This window comes from Manihot esculenta, chromosome 5 (assembly GCF_001659605.2).
Source record: "Manihot esculenta cultivar AM560-2 chromosome 5, M.esculenta_v8, whole genome shotgun sequence".
Classification (NCBI taxonomy): Eukaryota; Viridiplantae; Streptophyta; class Magnoliopsida; order Malpighiales; family Euphorbiaceae; genus Manihot; species Manihot esculenta.
Genome location: NC_035165.2, coordinates 9,307,486 through 9,326,718, shown reverse-complemented (window position 1 = coordinate 9,326,718; position 19,233 = coordinate 9,307,486). Strand labels below are relative to the sequence as shown.

Genomic DNA, 19,233 nt, shown 5'->3' with positions numbered 1-19,233 from the left:
TCCCTGAGGAGAGTGTTTCTCCTTTTATCTGTTTTCTTCTGGCTGCTAGTAACGTATAACAAACTGTCTCTCATTGGGCCACCTGTCCCTGCCATGTTGATTCGGACGTACGAGAATATCAAATCCCTGCCCCATGCGTAATGGCCTCTGATTCTCCCTGGGCGCGCATGCGGATAGACCCACAAGACAGATGGGTTGATCCCCATCCCGATGTCGAACTAGGCCTAAAGATAGGATTAAAACTGAGCCCAAATAGGATTTATTTAATGGGCCGTATGGACTGGATCGGCCCGATTGAGGAAGATAACTGGAGCCCGGTCTTAAAGCTGAGCGGACCGGACCTGGTTCATGCGGGAGACTTAAAGGCCTCCAAATAATAGGCTGGTACCCTGGGCCTGGCCCCAGACCGGAGTGAAAAAGTCCAACGGTCATCAAAAGGTATTTTAATATTTTAATTTTTGGATAATCAATGAAAAAGGGAGACAGTTGTGTTTAATGAAATAAAAATAAGAATTAAATTAATGACTTATGAAAATTAAAAAAGTATTTGTTTTATTTTTTATGTAACTGAAAAATAAAAATAATTTATCCTTAAATAGTGGCAAGGTTTGGGCATAGCTCAAAAAAAAAAAAACGTTATATAGCTCAATAATTTTATTTTATTTATTGTATTAATTTCATTTTATTCATTTCTTCCATGTTGGGATTTTTTTTTATTTTTTTGCAATATCTGTACTAAATCCAAATGATTCACAGCAAGACATACAGTAGACTTATCAAATCAAATCTCTTACCAAACAAACAATTAATTAGATTTTTGGATGAGGCTGCTTCAATCATGGAGGTAGCATTAATACAAGAATGTCCATTATTTTGAAAACTACCCCTTCAATTTCCACCAAATTTTATATTCAACCCACCATCCAAATAAACCTTTTCACTCAAGCCCAAAATTTATTAACTAAATTTGCTCCAAGAATTTCCCACTTTTGTATTTGTTCCCTAAGAAATTTACTCATTTTCAGATTGGAGCCTTGAAAAGGAGTAGCAGAAATGTGTATAAGCTTATTTGAAATCATGCATTTAGTGGACCCCATTAGTATTTATAGACTATTGATAGTTTTCACATATGTGATTGTGACTCTCTTTTAAATTATTTGTTGGTGCTCCTTCACATCAACCCATGTATGGACTTTAGCTGGCATTGAATTTTTCATAATATTTTTATTTTTTATATTTAATATTTTGTATTTAAATAAATATACTAATTGATGTTTTAAGATTTAGAAAATAAGATTTATGATAATATATAAATTTAAAAAATAGGATTTATGATAATTATATAAATTTAGATGGAAAGAAAAATATTTTTTCCTTTTTATCTATTTTTCTTTTGTCTGTTAATGATATTTAACTGTTTTTCTGCTACAGTACCACATGTCTTTGTCATTTAGACATGTATGTACTGATGCATCAGAATCTCTCTTCACGTCAAATCGCCATTTAGTTTCTTTCGGTGCGCATGTGGGCAAAACTGCAAAGTGACCGGTCATGTTCTCCTTCATCTGGTCACATCACCAAACTAAATTTCTTTTGAAAGGGTCCGCGTGTGAGATCTATTCGACCTGATTTCTTGATTAGGATGAGACATGTAATATGAACTGGTTGGCTTTGGAAAGAGTTCGATGAATTTTGGATCTGTCTTTCTCATTTGGGTCCGACCTTGTCCCGAAGGTAGAAGTTACAGCGATTCACTAAATAAATAATTTTATTAAATTAAGTAATGATTGGATTGCTAGTGAATAATATTTCATTTCCTCCCATTTCATTTAATATTTTTTTATATTAATTTTCTTTCCTCTTATCTCATTTTCTATCACTCTGTTTTTTCTCTTATTTCCATTTTCTTTTCCATCTTTTCTTTCATTTTCTCTTTATATTTATTTAGCAAATATTATTATATACAAAAATCTGAGGCTTAAACTCAGCATATTTTGCTGCATAAGATATAAGCTCATAAAAAGATCACGACAAAAGTCTAAGTCCATGAAGACTGAAGCCAAGCCCAAAATTTTCTACTAACCTCAACTTGCTTGACTGAAAAAACTCTCTGGAAACACCATCCCCACTAAAATTTTCTTAAATTCTGCTAAAAGTTTTGTTTTAATTAATATCACTTTTTATTTAAAATATCAATTTTTGCAAGTGTTATTTTAACGAGTATTTTCTGATAAATGTGTGCCACACTTCGGCTTTCGGCGACTCAATCTCATCGCAATCTGATCTGATAATAACGGAAATTGATAAAATTAAAAAGTTTTTAAAAAGTTGGAAAAAAAATAAATATTATATTTTAATTTTGTTTTCTAGCTGGCCCTAATAACATAAAATAATTGAACAAAGAAAGGTGCCATGGCGATCATCCAGCCAGCCCGGCTTAGACGCGGAAAATTTCAGAGTCGAAAAAGCAAGCAGTGGTCGAAAAGTCATGCATGAGGAGACCCCACCCAACTACCGATTATTATTATTATTATCATTTTTAAAGCACTATTGAAAAAAAAATCTGAATAGGTACATTTAATTCATTAAAATAGTTTTTACGATAAATATTTTATTATTTTTTATTAATTCTTTATTTTCTCTTTATTCTCACTTTTTTTTATGTAATATGATTAATGAAAACTTAAAATATTAATAAAAAATTTAGTAAATTAAAGTACATGATATGTTTAACGTTAAAATATTAATAAACTTAAATATTTTTTTATATAATAATGTAAAAGATATTATTATATTATTTTATTATAATAAAAATTCATTTAATCACTCTACGTGAGTTAAATTGTAAAAAAATTATTTATATAAATAGTTATTATATATACTATATTTACCATATCGTATTATTATACATAGTAAATATATTTTTAAATATAAAATATTAAGAAATTTTAGGACTATATTACGATAAATTGAGAAGATTTAATTTTATTATTAAAATTAAAAATTTAATTTAAATGTGGATTGATGTAAATACTTGGTTTTTATCTAATAAGCTGCTTTTAAATTCTTGAAAAATAAAAAGAATTATTTTTATGACATCAGCCCTATATATTGGGAGCGAATCGTGGGGAGTATGGAGTATGCCTCGTGGCAAAGAAGTGGAGGATGATGTAAGCCCTAAGAGGAAAAGGAAGAAGATTCCAAGTGTCGATAGTGACGTGGCATTGTCAGCCAAACCACCAACTTGGCCAGAGGGACTAAACAAGTACGTTCCGTTTAGTGGGCTGCTGCCACTTTCTTTCCATTGCTAACTAGTTATATTTTCCGCGTATTAGTCTCCTTCTTCTTGTTTATTAACAAATAAATCTAACTAAGACTTTATTTTCTCACATACCAATAATTTTCAGATTAAATTTGAAGCAATTAAAGCTTAAATATGATGAAAAATTGAGATGTTTGCATGAATTAAGAATGTCCGGATTTTAAAAAAAAAACTCTTATAAATGAATTACTGGACTAAAATATAATATATTAACATAGAAATGTATATGGATAAATTTTATCGTGATTTGAAATCGTATTTAATTCGGTTGCGATAAAGATATCATAAATTTAGCGAATAAAATATTACAGTAGATTACGATAAATTAAAATAGCGTATAATAATTAGCACGACACGACACGTGAGATACATTGACGAATTACGATAAATTAAAATTATATATAATAGTTAACATAAAACTATTAAATAACTTGAATTAACCCTTTCAGACTAAAGTGTAAAGTGATCTAAAATTTATTTGAGTCAGTTTATACCGAACTTTTCATGCAATATATAAAAAAAACGGTCCGCAATATATAAAAAAAACTCGTTTTGTTATTAGTTTTCAAAATTTTCTAATGTAATTAACCTAGTTGTCATGTCATTATTACATTTGAATATATATGAACAAGATATTAGCTAGATTTAGATTTATAGGCATATCCATGATCATGAAATTATTATTTCACTTTCCATTTTGGCTGGCAATTGGTGGCAATGCATTGTTTGCATGAAACATATTAATTATCTTCTTCCCATTTTTGGCGAGAAAAATAATTAAGGGACATTCACCCATTAATAACAAACTTAATACTTAAGCATTTTTAAAGTTGAAACTTTTCTTCTTTTTTTTTTTCAAGGAGTTGCTTTTTTGAGAGCAAAATTATCTATACAATAAGGAGACTAAATATATTGCACACTTAAAATATTTAATAGCTTAAAATATTTAAGAACTTAGATGACATAAGGATGGTTATTAACATTCAAGTGATGAGATGAGCTTGACCAAAAATAGGAGAGAAAATGACTAATTTTTTCTAGGCCATTAACGTACGGCCAATATTCCGACAAATTATTGGCCAAAATGGATGGTGAGCCATCTGCATCACCGGCATGGGTGGCAACGCACGTGATCTCTCAGCAACCATATTATATATATATTTATTTAATTTTAATTTTTTTTTTTATAGAAAAAGTAAAATCCCATTGGAGCTATGTCACTGTAAAGTTCCTTTGATTGGTGTCATGTTATATATACAACTCGATCTGGGACCATATATATCATATAGTACTACATCAGGATTCTAGCTATGAAAATTAGGGCTTCCTTTGTACCTAGTAATCGCAGGTTGCTCGTTTTTAAGCATATTTTAAACGTAGGCATTTATAGCTTATAACAATACAGCACCAAGAAATAGCAGTAAACACCGGCAGCAGGCTTTAACTTGTTACTGCAGCCATTTTCAATATTCAATATTGAAAAATTTCGAATTCAAATTCAATCAAATTCAATATACATAAAAGAAAATGTCGTAGACTCCATTTTCCGTATATTTCTCTTAATATCTATCTTATTTCCTATTGAATGAAAACTTCAACCAACTAACATGGAAGAAATAATACAGGTGGTCCCTGTAAATTGATGATTCTGATCGACTCTGCTATTCACTCACGATGATTAAGATTTGTTTCATATTATATTTTTTAATCAAATAGACTAATATGGTTTGTGTAGTTGGATTTGGTGACAATTTCATGAACATAAACAAACTTAATATTATTGATTTCATCGGGAAAGAAAAATTATATATATAGGTGAGACAAAGTTTAGCACATTTGAAAATGATATGACTAATTGTCATCTTATAAATCAAAGTTTAGAACAAACCAAAGCCTATAATTAGTTAATTAATTATGAAATGATTATATTAATTATTGAAATATATTGTTTGATCCATATCATTATTGGTTAGGTATGTTGGTTGTTGATAAAATTTTCTCGTAGTGATCCATGGCTAACTTTTTTTTGTTCTCTTCCAAGTTACACTTGAGCCACATGGGTGTTTATTTCTTTTTCTTTAAGAGAAATTATTGTACATAAATGTCTGATGGAATGAATCATCCCCTTTACAAGATGGGCCTTAGATCCTCAAAATCTAAAGAAATCTTTGAAGTTTTAGATTAATTACTAAATAAATAAAATTTCAAGGGCTAGATATGCAATTTAATCAAGTTTTTTTTTTTTTTTTTTGAAGTAGCGCCATTACCTTTTGCACGGTGGCTAACAAGTCCGATGATGGAGACTTCAGACTTTGGCTTTATTTATTTAATAATTTACTATAGTCTTAGCCCACCACCTCCATAATTCTCACTCATTATAATTGTTGCTTAAAGCTTGGTCGCTCTTGGCCTCTTCCCTTATCTCTTTTGTGAGAAAACAACTCAGCAGCCAGCTCCCTTATCTGAACCAAATTCCATTGTACCACAAACTCAGCAAACCCATTGAAAAGAAAAGCAAAGACCCACAACAGTCGGTCAATGAATATTTGAGGTTGTACTTCAAGCAATCCAACAATTTTTTTAATAAAATTTTATAATCCCACCACCCCCACATATGATCACTATGAATTCTGACAATGGGAGGCCTAATTTTCCTCTTCAATTGCTAGAAAGTAAGCACCTTCAAGAACCACTGCCACCACCTCCTCCTCCTCCTCCTCAACCTTCCTCCTCCTCCTCCTCATCTAAGAAACCTCCTCCTAAACGCACCTCCACCAAGGACCGCCACACTAAAGTTGAAGGCCGTGGTCGCCGCATCCGTATGCCGGCCACCTGTGCTGCCAGGATCTTTCAGCTTACTCGTGAGCTTGGCCACAAATTTGATGGTGAAACCATTGAGTGGTTACTACAACAAGCTGAACCTGCTGTAATTGCTGCCACTGGTACAGGTACCATTCCTGCTAACTTCACTTCCCTTAACATCTCTCTTCGCAGCTCTGGCTCTTCCATCTCCGCCTCTCACCATCTTAGAAACACGTATTCTAATCCCAACTTCACTGCCCATCAACAACTGTGTATGAGAAATGAATGGGAAAGAAACATAGTCGTCAATGATGCTTCCCAACAGCAGCGAAGGATTCTGATTCCTTCGCAGGATTCACTGTGCTTCAGTGCTATAAATTCAAGTAATAATGTGGGTGGGAATTTGAATGTCTTACAAGGATCATCAACTGCTAATAAACAAGAAGTACGTGGAGGTGGCGAAACTTCTTGTCTAGATGTCACCGACGGGGAGACAATTCTAGAGAGAAAGCGGAGGCTGGAGAATGAATTAGCTCATGATCAGATGGGAAGTTATTTGTTGCAATCAACTAGTACAGGGGCACTTGCGGCGACTCATAGTCCGATCCCGGCAACATTCCGGATGGTGTCTAGTAATCATAATTGTAATAACCAAGGGATAAGCAGTGATGCAATGGTGGCATTTCCATCTTTTAGTGCTAATACTAATATGTACAAGGGTTCTATGTTTGGTGGGTTACATTTTATGAATTTTCCTCCGCCAATGGCTCTATTGCCTGGCCAACAATTGGGCGGACGTGATGGTGGCAGCGTCGTCGGCAGTAGTATTGTCAATGAAAGTCATTTAGGTATGCTGGCTGCGTTTAACGCTTGTAGGCCAATTATGGGCAGTGGTGGTGCCTCGGAGTCTCCGGCAAGTGAGTCGAACCCACAAAAGGAGAATGGAGGAGAGGACGGGGACGATACAAGAAGAAGCTAATAGAGCATTGCTAGCGAGATAAGAAATTGCAAGCAAGCATATATGGTTTGATCAATGCTTTAAAGTTTTAGTTACTATACAAGTGCATTTTGCAGTATAGGCTTAAGGTTTGATTGCTTTAGAAACATTTTAGTTATTCGATTTTGGTGTGATTATTAGTGAAAGAAAATTTTAGGGTTTGATGAAGGAGAGTATTAACAAGAATGTTTACTTGTTTTTGTTAAGGTACATATCTATGATATCTCTTTGTTAAGGAAAGAAAACATTTGTCGCTGCTTGAGAATTCTCCCCTCCCCCCCTCTCTCTAAACACCACATGAAAAAATAGCAGAGGCTGAGATAGAGATTGGAGAAGCCCATCCATTGTTATCGCAGTTGATAGTTTAATAAAGCCAAGCCCCCAATTAATTTTGCATTCACTCACAAGATGATTCCTGCTCATATATTCATATACATAAGGGGAGCTGGTGGGTCTTGATGATGAGTGATGATAATGAGGCTGCCACGCTCTCCCAACCCCACACACAGACAGCGTCGGTCTCTGCTATTCATCGATCTGCCCAATTGCATGCCTGATGTGGGATCGATCTGGTCTGGCAAATTTCAAAATTATCTGTTGGCTTTACTATAGCTTCTGTTTAAGTAAATCGATTCATCATTTATACATATTGGTTTCAAAGGCTTTATATATTATTCTTTGCTGCTACATATTGCTATACTTTGCCTGATCTGTAGTAAAAATTTATTTGTTCCCTTCTAGAAGAAAAGATTATTTTTAGTTCACTCTACTGCTGATTCTGTCACAAACACTTCAGTTAGGTTTGGACAACTTTGCCTTAAAGATCAAGCAATAGAAAATTAACGTTTGATTTTTTTTTTAATTATTCAATGTCTGCAATCCATGCATACAGACACCAATTCATAGAAAATATTTTTTAACGAGATAATTTATTTTATGTTCCTTAATTTTAATTTAAAAAATAAAATTTATTAATAAATTTATGTATAGATATCATAATAAATTTTCAGTCAAGTGAGGATTTCAAATTGATATCATAAACATGAAATAAAATTAGCAAGACACTTAAGAGAGTTTTAATGATGTATTAATTATTGATTAATTGTGCATTAATTATAAGTATCTGTAACGATTCGGTGACCGGACCGCTACCGGCGCTAGGATCCAGATCGTTTTAAGGCCGCCGGGACCCGTAGCAAGCCTACTTTGCATTCTGTAAACCTGGTAAATCCCATACATGATCAACAATTTCCATAAAAATTTGAAACTTTACATTTACCAAACTTAACCTGTGCATGCACACTATCTCTGTAAACGTTAAACCCCATTACTAGAGCCCTCATCAAATACTCTAGATGGGTCATCATTTCATACATTAAGTTTGGTCCTCAACATATATCATTATAAAACATAATAATATACTTATCATGTACAAAAAGGATCTACCAGTCTAGGGCCAAGCACAATTCTATCATCAATATACATTACATGACTTTACACCATTTACAATACATGTCCACTACCACTATTACATAAGCTTTTCTCCTGTAGCTATCCCATGCTATCTTTGGCCCTGCAACCTGGGGGTTAAGGAGAGGAGTGAGCTACTAGAGCCCAGTGAGTAGAGCACCAAGAAAATCAATAAAACATGCCTCTATGAAATGCATCACATCACAAATAAGTCATAGCAAGGATGAACTTGTCACCAATAGTCCTCACACATGCCATAGTGCCAGGGCGTAGCATGGGCCCTGGTTTTTCTCATAACATAATAATAACATAACATGACATTGCATCATGCCAGTGGCGTGGAATGGGCCTCTGGTCTTTATCTTACATGGTGCCAGGGCGTAATATGGGCTCCTGGACTTTCTCATATATCATGCTAGGGCGTAGAATGGGCCCTGGACTTCCCTCAAGGACTAAAGGATCATCCAACATCCATCCACATCAATAACATATAATGCAATGCAACATATGCTAAAACCTTTCATTTAATTTAAAACATAGTTCAGTTCTACTCACCTCTAGTAGACGCTGGAATATTGCTGAACCAGCTAACACTGAGGGCCTCCTTGGTTCCTCGGGTCCGAACGTACATAGGTGGACTCAAATGAGGTACCGACATACTCTAAACATTCCTCCAAAAACTCCCCTAAAACATCATAAACATGCATGGAAAAACAAGCAAAGGAAGGCTGGACAGGGGACTTTCGGCGGCAGGTTCGGCGGCCGAAGGTCCCTCCAGAGCCGAAAGTCAGGCACTTTCGGAGGCAGGTTCGGCAGCCGAAAGTCCTTTCCAAAGACGAAAGTCACAACCTTCGGCGGCCGAAACTCCACTCCAGAGCCGAAAGTCCAAACTTTCGGGGGCGGGTTTAGGCGGCCAAAACAACCTCCTCAAGGGGTTTGGCGGCCGAACCTGAGTTCTCCAAGAAGGCATAACTCGATCCAACCTTAAGTCTCCAGCCTCCAAAACCTCTCCAAAGCATGCATAACTCACTAACAAGCTCTCAAACACATGCATATACCCTTCTCCATGCATATAGGGGCTTTAGAACTAGCTTAAACCCCAAAAACAACACAAATACACACATATGGCTTATGATCAACATAAACCCTACCCATGCAAACCATGCAAAACCCATGCAAAAACCTCACTTAAACCCTTCAAACACCCTTAAAACATTAGAAAAGGTGAGGATCCATGCTTACCTCTTGAAGATCGAGAGGATTGATGGTCTTAACTTGGAGATGCAAGAAACAACAGATCTAGAACCTTCAAGCCTCACAACTTAGCTTCTTTGCTCAAAAACTTCAACCAACATGAAAACAACTTAAAACTTGCTCAACTTGAAAGAAAACCAAGAAATCAACCAAAGGAGGTCAAGAACTCACCTATACCCGAAAAGAGAGAGAAAACTCACCTCAAATCTGGATAAGGGACCCTTTTATAGGTGGCTGGTCAACTACCTTCGGCGGCCAAAGCTACCTCCACAGCTTCACCACTTTCGGAAGCCGAACTTGGGCTTCGGTGGCAACAAAAGTATGCCACCTTCGGCGGCCGAAAGTGAGGTTCGGCGGTCAAACCTTACATTTCCCTCCTTGGTCTTTTCTTTTCAAAACTCCAGGTTTTCTTACTCAAATAACTAAAAACATGTAAAAACATTTTGAAAAAAACCTTTTTTTTACCCTTCTAGATAGCTCCGACATCCTTAAATTCCGGATTTCAACGGAGATTCCGCTGGAAAGTAGGAATTCCGACGCTGGGATCTAGTCGGGTATTACATTATCAAATACAACACTATTAAAAGAAATTAATATAATATAAAAAATGGGAAAAAATAAACTATTGATCATTGAATTAGTTTTCAAGTAATTGATTTGATTTTTGAAATAATGTTTTTTTTACTGGGTATTTTCCGATGTTTATTTTATGATCCACAAACTAATTTTCCAGGATTCGGAAGCCCATCTCTAAAAATCAAACTTAAAATTTTCTTTTGAGAATAAAATAAATGATCTTATCACTGCATTCAATATTTGCTGGTTTGAAACAATGATTTTAACCAACTCGTAGAATTGGAATTGGACATGTATGTACATAAGCATTTGTGATTTAGATTTATAGTCACATATCCGTTCCTAGTTTATTAACACAGATTTATATATTCTAAAAAAATTAATATATTTTTTTTCTAAAATATTATTAATTTAGTTAAAAATTAATTAAAAAATTATTGGTCAATCTACAAAATAGAGAAGGTGAAGTGGTTGGCGCCTATAGACAACAACTCTTACGACTCTCACAAGTAAATGTAAGAAAATAATTTGATTTTCGAATGAGTATGTAATAATACATATTTTAAATTTTGTATATGTTTTGTTTTTATACAATAAGAATATAGAGTTAATTAGTGAATTTTCTAAAATTCCGATTGGTACCTATTAGTAAATAAAAGATTCGACAATTACAGGCGTAATAAAAATTTACTAAATTATATTCTCTAACAATAATTTTGTATCACGAAAAACTCGACTGGTTCAAAAGAGACAAATCTTCTATTGTTTCGAGTATTAACTATTATGATATTTGAATTTTCTTTCCTATATATGAGACTTTGGTAATTGAATGTCATAACTCATTAAAAATCTTGTGACATAACTCTATCATATAATGATAATTGATGATATATTTTTAACGGATATTATATCATATTAAATGTATAATGAAATATGGTAGAAATATAAATATTTATTAGTATACTAACTTCAATTACTAAATTATTTTGCTATATATTAATTATTTTTTTCTGTAAAATAACACAAACATATATAAAAATATTTTTTCTATTTATTCTATTATACAATTTCAATATATATATATATAGTAGCATTTATTTTTTATTGGTATGAATACATTTGTCATTATTTTGAAAATTTGAATTAAGCATTTAATTATTTACATTATTAATTACATTTAATTAAAATTTTAAAGGCATTTACTTATTAAGTAACTAAATTAATTATATTTACTTAACAATGTGGTGATGATCAAAGTTTAAATTCTTAATTGAATGTGATTGGTAGTAATAATGAGTGAGGCAGATTTGAAAGGCTAGGTGTAGATCATATACACTATATCAACCACCATGCATTAATGGTGATTTTTGGTAGACTGTCATGGATCACTCATCCATACAGAAGTACTGACCAGTGGTTACACTGTAAGATTCTCATCTTCCACATTTACACTATACTTGATGTAGTACACACAAGTACCAACATCCTTCTCACTAATTATACTCTATATAGTAATTCTGCTTTGCTTCTCATTAAGGTCTTTCTTCGGGATAACAAAAAAATCAAGCATCTATGTATATGATTTGGCAAGTATTTATTGGCCTGATTCTATGGGTACATGCTCAATGCAGACACTAGCCCACACGGGATGATTTTGGTAAATTCGGTGCCTCTTTTCTTGTGCATCATATGATTCCATGGAAAGAAAATAAGCTCCTACCAAAGTCTTCTTTCCCCACATTTTCATATCTCCTTTTTGACCTTTTTTCATCTGCTTTTTCAGTGAGTGCGCTGTGATGGTGCGTCTCCTCTGAGGCTTCTATTCCCCACAAAGAAATAAAGAAAGAAAGAAAGAAAGAAAGAAAGTTTAGTGGGCAAGAACAAGAGAGATGGGTGGTAGCTCTGAGAATTTTCTCCAAGTTCTGGCCAAAAACTTTGATGTTCTTGCTCTGTAATGCGTCTTCTCTGCAATGTCCCTTAAATTTTAAGTTAAGAGTTTCAATTCTTTTTCTTTTTTTCTTCCCATTTTTCTAACTAAGATTCTCTGCTTCTCACTTGCAGACCTCTGGTCACTCTTGTTTACCCCTTGTAAGTGTGTATCTGTACTCTCTAAAACCTTTGAAAGCAACGATAGTCTTAAATCTCTAATGGCTTTCTCTGTGGATTTTTAACAGATATGCATCAATCAAGGCTATAGAGACAAAATCTCGAACAGATGACCAGCAATGGCTAACCTATTGGGTTCTGTATTCAATGATGACCATATTCGAGCTAACATTTTCCAAAATCCTGGAATGGTAAGCTGGTTTCTTGAAGGGTTGGTGTGAAAATTCCCTGAAATGGCCTGATTCTGTTCTAAATTCCCACTAAACTTTACCAATGACAGTATCCCAATCTGGCCTTTCGCCAAGCTGATACTGAGCTGCTGGTTGGTCCTGCCACAGTTCAACGGAGCAGCACACGTTTATCAACGCTTCATCAGACCAGTCTACCTGAACCCACAAACTGCTCAGAAAATCTGGTACGTTCCTCGGAAGAAGGACATTTTCAGTAAGCCAGATGACATTTTAACAGCTGCTGAGAAATATATGGAAGATCACGGAACTGAGGCTTTTGAGAGGCTTATAACTAAGGTACCTAGCCTTAACCATTACCACTGTGACCTTAATAAATCGATATCTAGTTGGGTATTGTAATTATAACAAGTATATACGCTTGGTTGTGTAATTAATTTGCAGGCTGATAGAGAGGAAAGAGCCAGGAGGAGCGGCAATTACATGATCTTTGATGATGATTATATATATTGAACTTTAGTATGTGGGAAGAGCATCGTTGCTGTTGTTGTTTGTGTGATCTTATGCATGAAATGAAGCTGTAGCTATGGCTATTTTAAGAACGAAATGAAGCTGTTGGTCTACTGTCTAGTTTTGTTCTTCAGGTACAAAACGCTTTGATTTTGTATTTGATTTTGACCAGGCTTTACCTCGATTCATTGGAAAATTCTGAACTAAGATTGGGCCTAAAGTTAACCTCTTGGATGATGGACTAGGCAAAGCCACATGCTAAAACACCAAGACTGAGTATACGTTTACACCCCTAAATATTATCAAGAGGTGTAGCCGCAACTTTTCCATTTTAAAAAAGTCTCTCTCAGTACATAACTAAACTATTTAAAAATTTAAAAGCGTAATTAAGATTACCTCACGATCACATTGAATTTTTATGAAATTTTTAATTTTAAATGAAGTAATAATTATTATATTAATTTGGATTAATATTATTTTTTCAAAATAAATATTTTAAAATAAACTAAGTCATGTTTTGTTTCTGAAAATTTTTAATTAGTTGGTGTATGCATCTAATTAATTAAGAGTTAAGAGATAATATATGACTCACTAAAATTATAATTTATTAATTTAACTCAAATGAGTACAATAAATTTCTAACCTTTGAAAATTTATATAAACCACGCAATATACAAATACCCAACCATTATCGCATATTATATCAAACATATCTAAATAAGTAATAATTATAATTAATATTATTAAACTAATATATAAAATTTTATTTAAATAATAGGAACAGCAAGGGGATGTAGCTCAGATGGTAGAGCGCTCGCTTAGCATGCGAGAGGTACGGGGATCGATACCCCGCATCTCCATTTTTCTTTACATTTGTTTTTCGTTCACCGGATGAGTCTCTCTTGATATGGGACTCTTGTAAAGAAGAGACGAAGCTAAAACTAAGTCGAGTTTCAAAGATTATAACTGGACAGCTTTACTACTGTGAGTTTTAAAATTTAAATAAGATTTCTTTGTTGGAGAAATTTGAGGTAGGCATCTCAAATCACCAGCGGAAAGGCAATTATATATTATTTTGAAAATTTTAAAATAACATTGATTTTTATTTTCAATATATATCCTTATTAATTTTAAGTTATTTAATATTAATATGTGAAAAAAATCAAAATTATCTAAAAGTTATTTTGTTATGAGGCGAAAATAGCATTTGGCGAAGATAGTATTTGATAGCATCAATCGTCTTTCAGGCAATATTAATAGCAACTGAAATAAAATCAAGGCAACTTAAGGAGGTTGCTGATATAGCAATAGATGAAGCTGAAAAACGTAAATCTGCAAAGGAGGTTTTGAAGAAATTGTCCATATTAATAATTTCTAATAACAAAGCTAATGATATCACAATTTCAAGTTTGATCTTCTAAAAAATAATGTCAGACTCACCAATTCTTCATAAATATAATAGGTCAGTCTTCAGATTGATGACTTCTATCTGTCCAAGACCTTATACATTTGCATTTGGTTGCTATTTAAGTTTCTTTCTCTATCTCCAAACCCATATCTATATTGCTTGTGTTGTTTGGAATCTGTCCCGTTTTGGTTGGTGCTTTTCTCCTCAGGTCTTCAGTATATTCCTTATGGCCTCTTGGGGCTAATGTAGCCAAAGAATCTCTTTTTTCCTCTGCAAGCGATGACTGATCTACCCAGAAGCAGAGAGTGGCGCTGCATAAGATGCGTACCGAGTCTGGAGTTGGGTCAGGCGAGTTGAGTCTCCAGGGTTTAGCTTGTGTTGGACTTTTATTTTTTCAGGTTTAAAGACTCTTTGTTGTGGGTCTCAGGATGAACTGACTTGTATGTTTATCTTTTATTGCTTTTCAAAAGCCTTTTAATTGGTTGTTTAGACTGGATTTGTCACGTAATATCTCTACACATCAATAAAATTAATTTTCGACAAAAAAATATAATGTATAAATTCATCCTTCACAAAAGCAAAAAAAAAGGACATAATAAAAAAAATAAAATACATTCACAAAAACCTAGGAAAATGCAGTTTTTGATTTTAATAGAAAAATCAAATAAAGTGAAATTGAAATTTTTTTTTGGTTCGGTTATTTAGCATGTTGAATTTGATTTGGTTATTTAGTATGTGATCTGCCAACCTTCCAACCGCAGCAGCGTAAGCACTAGAAAGAAGTATCGAATCAGTAGGGTGACGATTGTCTATATCAACTAGCATTATTTTCACTTGTTCCCCTAGTTCAACATTTCCATACACTCGGCAAGCTGCAAGCAACGCACGCCAAGCGGTAGCATCACTCCTAATGGGCAATCTTTAGATAAAGTCATGTGCTTCCTCTAGTAAACCTGCACGGCCTAAAAGGTCGAACATACATCCATAGTGCTTAATCTTTGGTAGGAAGCCATATACTTGAACCATCCCCTCAAAACATTTCATAGCTTCCATCACCAATCCACCATGGCTACAAGCGCTCAAAACTCCCAAGAAAGTAACTGCATTGGGTCTAAATCCTTCCTCCTCCATCCTGTAGAAGAGATCGACAACATTTCTAGCTTGCCCATGAACTCCATATCCTAAAATCATGGATGTCCAAGATTTTACATCTTTGATCTCCATATTCTCAAATATTTGAATAGCCTTGTCCAAAAACCCACATTTAGCAAACATATCAACTAAAGCAGTTCCAAGAACTACATCCAATTCCAGTCCCTCCTCTTCCACATAATCATTGAGACATGATCCAGCGGCAGCACAAGCTGCAAGCAGCCCTGCCAATGTAGATGAATTCGGCTTCACTCCTTCGAGTTTCATGATCTGCAATAAAGCCATAGCTTGTTCTAGTAAGCCAGCTTTTGCATACTTGTCTATCATACAATTCCATATGATGACATCCTTTTCAATAACTCCATCAAAAACTCTACGTCCTGAATCAATATCTCCTGTTTTAGCGTACATTTCAATCAAAGCATTATATTAAAACATTATATTACCTAAAAAGATAATTTGATTATTAAAAAATATATATCTTTAATCTAAAATCTTCAACTTGTTATTGAAAAGAAGTGATGTTTTTTAAAGATTTTTTTATACTCTCAAAACTTTCTAAAATTTTCAATTTTAACCCACTAATTTAGTGAGTTGTCCAAAACTTTCAAATGTCTAAAATAATTTTATTTTTATTTCAAATAATAAAAGATTATTAAATTTTTAAAATCACAAAAAAAAATTACTTTATAAAATTGTATATTAGAAAGTCTTATTTTATTTTACCACCTTTCAAACAAAGCATAAAAGATAAAGAAAATAAAAATTCAAATAAATTCAATATAATTTCTCTTGTTAAATAAATGCTCAAACTTTATATTTACAGCTGCATAAGACTTTATATTTACAGCTGAATAAGTCTTATGTAATAGCATAGCATGGCAACCAAAAAAAAATTCTTATGTAATAAAATTTTATTTTTTAATAATAATTTTTTTTTTTAAAGAAAAGATAATGCGGAGTAGTTAGATATACTTGGTCTTTAGAGACATAAAGGGCTCCATCCAAACTCAAATCCCATCAACATTATTAATACTTAAATTTGTTTCAAATTTAATTAAAATTTGAGAAAAATTATATTTTATTTTTTAATTTTTAATATGATTAATTATCTATTTTTATATTTTTAAAATTAAACACTTAAAGTATTTTTATAAATAATTTTATAACTAAATAAAATATCCTTTTATTTATTTTTGCGTTAAAAAAATAAAAAATATCTTTATTATTTTTTTAAATGAATAAATTATACGTTAGTTCTTAACCTTTTAACATAATTAATAAGTCAATTTTTATATTTTTAAAATCGAACACTTAAACTTCTTCATAATCAAGATATTTAAATTCTAATTTTTTCATCAATTTCTTACAATTAAAAATATAAAAATATTTTTATAGTCTCCTTTTTAAATTAAAAATATTAAAAAATTAGAATTTTATTCATTTTTTCTCGTCTATTAAAATTTAAATGTTTTTATCCTTTTTTTCATTTAAAAAAATACTTAAATTTCTATTAATTTTTATCTAAATTATCATATTCAACTAAATTTCAACGTCTTTTTCTTAATTTCTATTTATTTAAAATATTTCAATAAAAACACTTATAATTTTAATCATTTTCAAGTAGTATCAAGTAACTTTTAAATAAATTATAAATTTTTACAAAAAATATTTTAGAAAAAAATTATATTTTCAGAATTTTGACCACCACTAATTTTAATTTAATGTTTATAATGCATAGAAGAACTGTAATTTTGAATGGACTAAATATAGAGAGATTTAATAATTTAATTTTAAAAATACAAGGACTAATATATTAATTATATTAAAATTCAAAAACTAAAATGTAGTTTACACAATATAAAATGATTCACTCACATTAATAAAAATTTAAGTATTTATAAAATTATTTTGGGTATTTGAAATATTTATTTTCACTTTCACCTGACCGATGGAATTATGAATGGAAAAATTAATTAACAGAATTATAAATAAAAAATTTAATTTTAAAAGAATTTAAATGTTCAATTTTAAAAATATAGAAATCGATCTATTAAATATTAATAAGACTAAAATTCAAATATTAAAATATAATTTAACTTAAAATTTATCATAAACTATGTCAACTCATCCAAACTCATTATTATTATCAACACAATATGCGAACCTATTTTAACTTTATATATTTTAATCAATTATTTATATAAAAATATTTTTATCAATAATTTTCAATTTTAAAAATAATATTTACATTTTAATTTTGAAATGAAATTATAAAAAAATTTTAAATATTATTATATATATTATATTAAATTAATTATTTATATAAAATAAGTTCAAGTAATAAGTAATTTATATAAAAATGAATTTGATTTGAACCCATTATAGTATTAATTTTTTATATGTTAATCCTTTTAAATTTGGTTTATTAGGGTTCAATTGGTTGAATAAAAATAATAATAATAAAAAAACACTTGATGCCGTCTCTGTTAATGTCCATCAAAACTAAATTAAATAAAGGAAAATCAGGAAGGGGATGTAGCTCAGATGGTAGAGCGCTCGCTTAGCATGCGAGAGGTACGGGGATCGATACCCCGCATCTCCATTTTTACTTTATTTTATAGAAGAAATTATAACCAAAGCTTTAAATTATTTTAATAATAAAAACTATATGCAACTAAAAATAATGTAAATATATAAAATAATGATAGGCTATGCATTGATAGATTATAAATTGCAAGCAGTAGAGTCGATTTAGTGAATTAAATAAAAAAATACCAACCGATTTAATTTAATCAAATTAGTAAAATATTATTTAGTGATAAATATTCAAAGTTTTAAATTTTAAATTATTCTAGCTAATGAATTTATTGCAATTTAAATTTAAAATAAAAATACTTTTTTAATTTTTATAGCATAAAAAATTTACTAATTAATTTTTTAATTTTAAAATATATTAAAATATTTTTAATATTTTAAAAATTTACTAATTAATCTATCTACTGAGCCGATAAATAATTTTAAAGCTGAAATTAAAGTCATAATGTTTAAAGCTGAAATTAAAGTCATAATATCTTGGTACAAATTGAATTGAATTCTTTAGAAGTTGGAAACTATTAGGGTCAAACTCCAGCCATCTATGGGCTTCTCTTTTCTAGTACAGCAAATCCAAGCAAGCTACATTCAAACTAGGAAATTTCTCTTTTTCATGTTCATAGAAAAGATAACAAAGTTCCTGATTAGCTCGCTTGAAAAGTCCTATTCCTACCTATAAGAATTACCTCATCAGTTATTTTCTCTGACATGCTACGAACCATCCTCCAGGAAGATATGCATGCTCCATATCCTCTAGTCTTAGTTAGTGGGTTAACTCTCCCTTACTTATCAAAAAAATTATTTTAAAATATTTTTAACTTTTTAAAATCTTGTATTTATCTTATTTATTAAC

The 19,233-nt window shown here is 31.7% G+C and overlaps 3 protein-coding genes and 2 non-coding genes across 5 annotated transcripts; 4 read left to right on the top strand and 1 right to left on the bottom strand.

Moving 5' to 3' along the window:
- The first annotated feature begins 5,716 nt into the window (after positions 1-5,716).
- LOC110614769 (transcription factor TCP15) lies at positions 5,717-7,808 on the top strand. The gene has a single exon (XM_021756425.2). The coding sequence runs from the start codon at positions 5,937-5,939 to the stop codon at positions 7,101-7,103; it is 1,167 nt and encodes a 388-aa protein (XP_021612117.1). The 5' UTR covers positions 5,717-5,936; the 3' UTR covers positions 7,104-7,808.
- Positions 7,809-12,168: 4,360 nt separating this feature from the next.
- LOC110614961 (HVA22-like protein c) lies at positions 12,169-13,345 on the top strand. Its single transcript, XM_021756655.2, has 5 exons — positions 12,169-12,372; positions 12,483-12,509; positions 12,596-12,718; positions 12,808-13,054; positions 13,160-13,345. The coding sequence occupies exons 1-5, from the start codon at positions 12,311-12,313 to the stop codon at positions 13,226-13,228; spliced, it is 528 nt and encodes a 175-aa protein (XP_021612347.1). The 5' UTR covers positions 12,169-12,310; the 3' UTR covers positions 13,229-13,345.
- Positions 13,346-14,012: 667 nt separating this feature from the next.
- On the top strand, positions 14,013-14,085 carry TRNAA-AGC. Its single transcript has one exon. It is a non-coding gene; the product is annotated as a tRNA-Ala (tRNA).
- A 1,163-nt stretch (positions 14,086-15,248) lies between these two features.
- Positions 15,249-16,196, bottom strand: LOC110615348 (pentatricopeptide repeat-containing protein At1g26900, mitochondrial-like). Its single transcript, XM_021757191.1, has 3 exons — positions 15,587-16,196; positions 15,382-15,505; positions 15,249-15,258 (listed from the first exon to the last, which is right to left on the bottom strand). Exons 1-3 carry the CDS (start codon positions 16,194-16,196, stop codon positions 15,249-15,251), a joined length of 744 nt encoding a protein of 247 aa, XP_021612883.1.
- Positions 16,197-18,317: 2,121 nt separating this feature from the next.
- Positions 18,318-18,390, top strand: TRNAA-AGC. Its single transcript has one exon. It is a non-coding gene; the product is annotated as a tRNA-Ala (tRNA).
- The last annotated feature ends 843 nt before the right edge of the window (positions 18,391-19,233 follow it).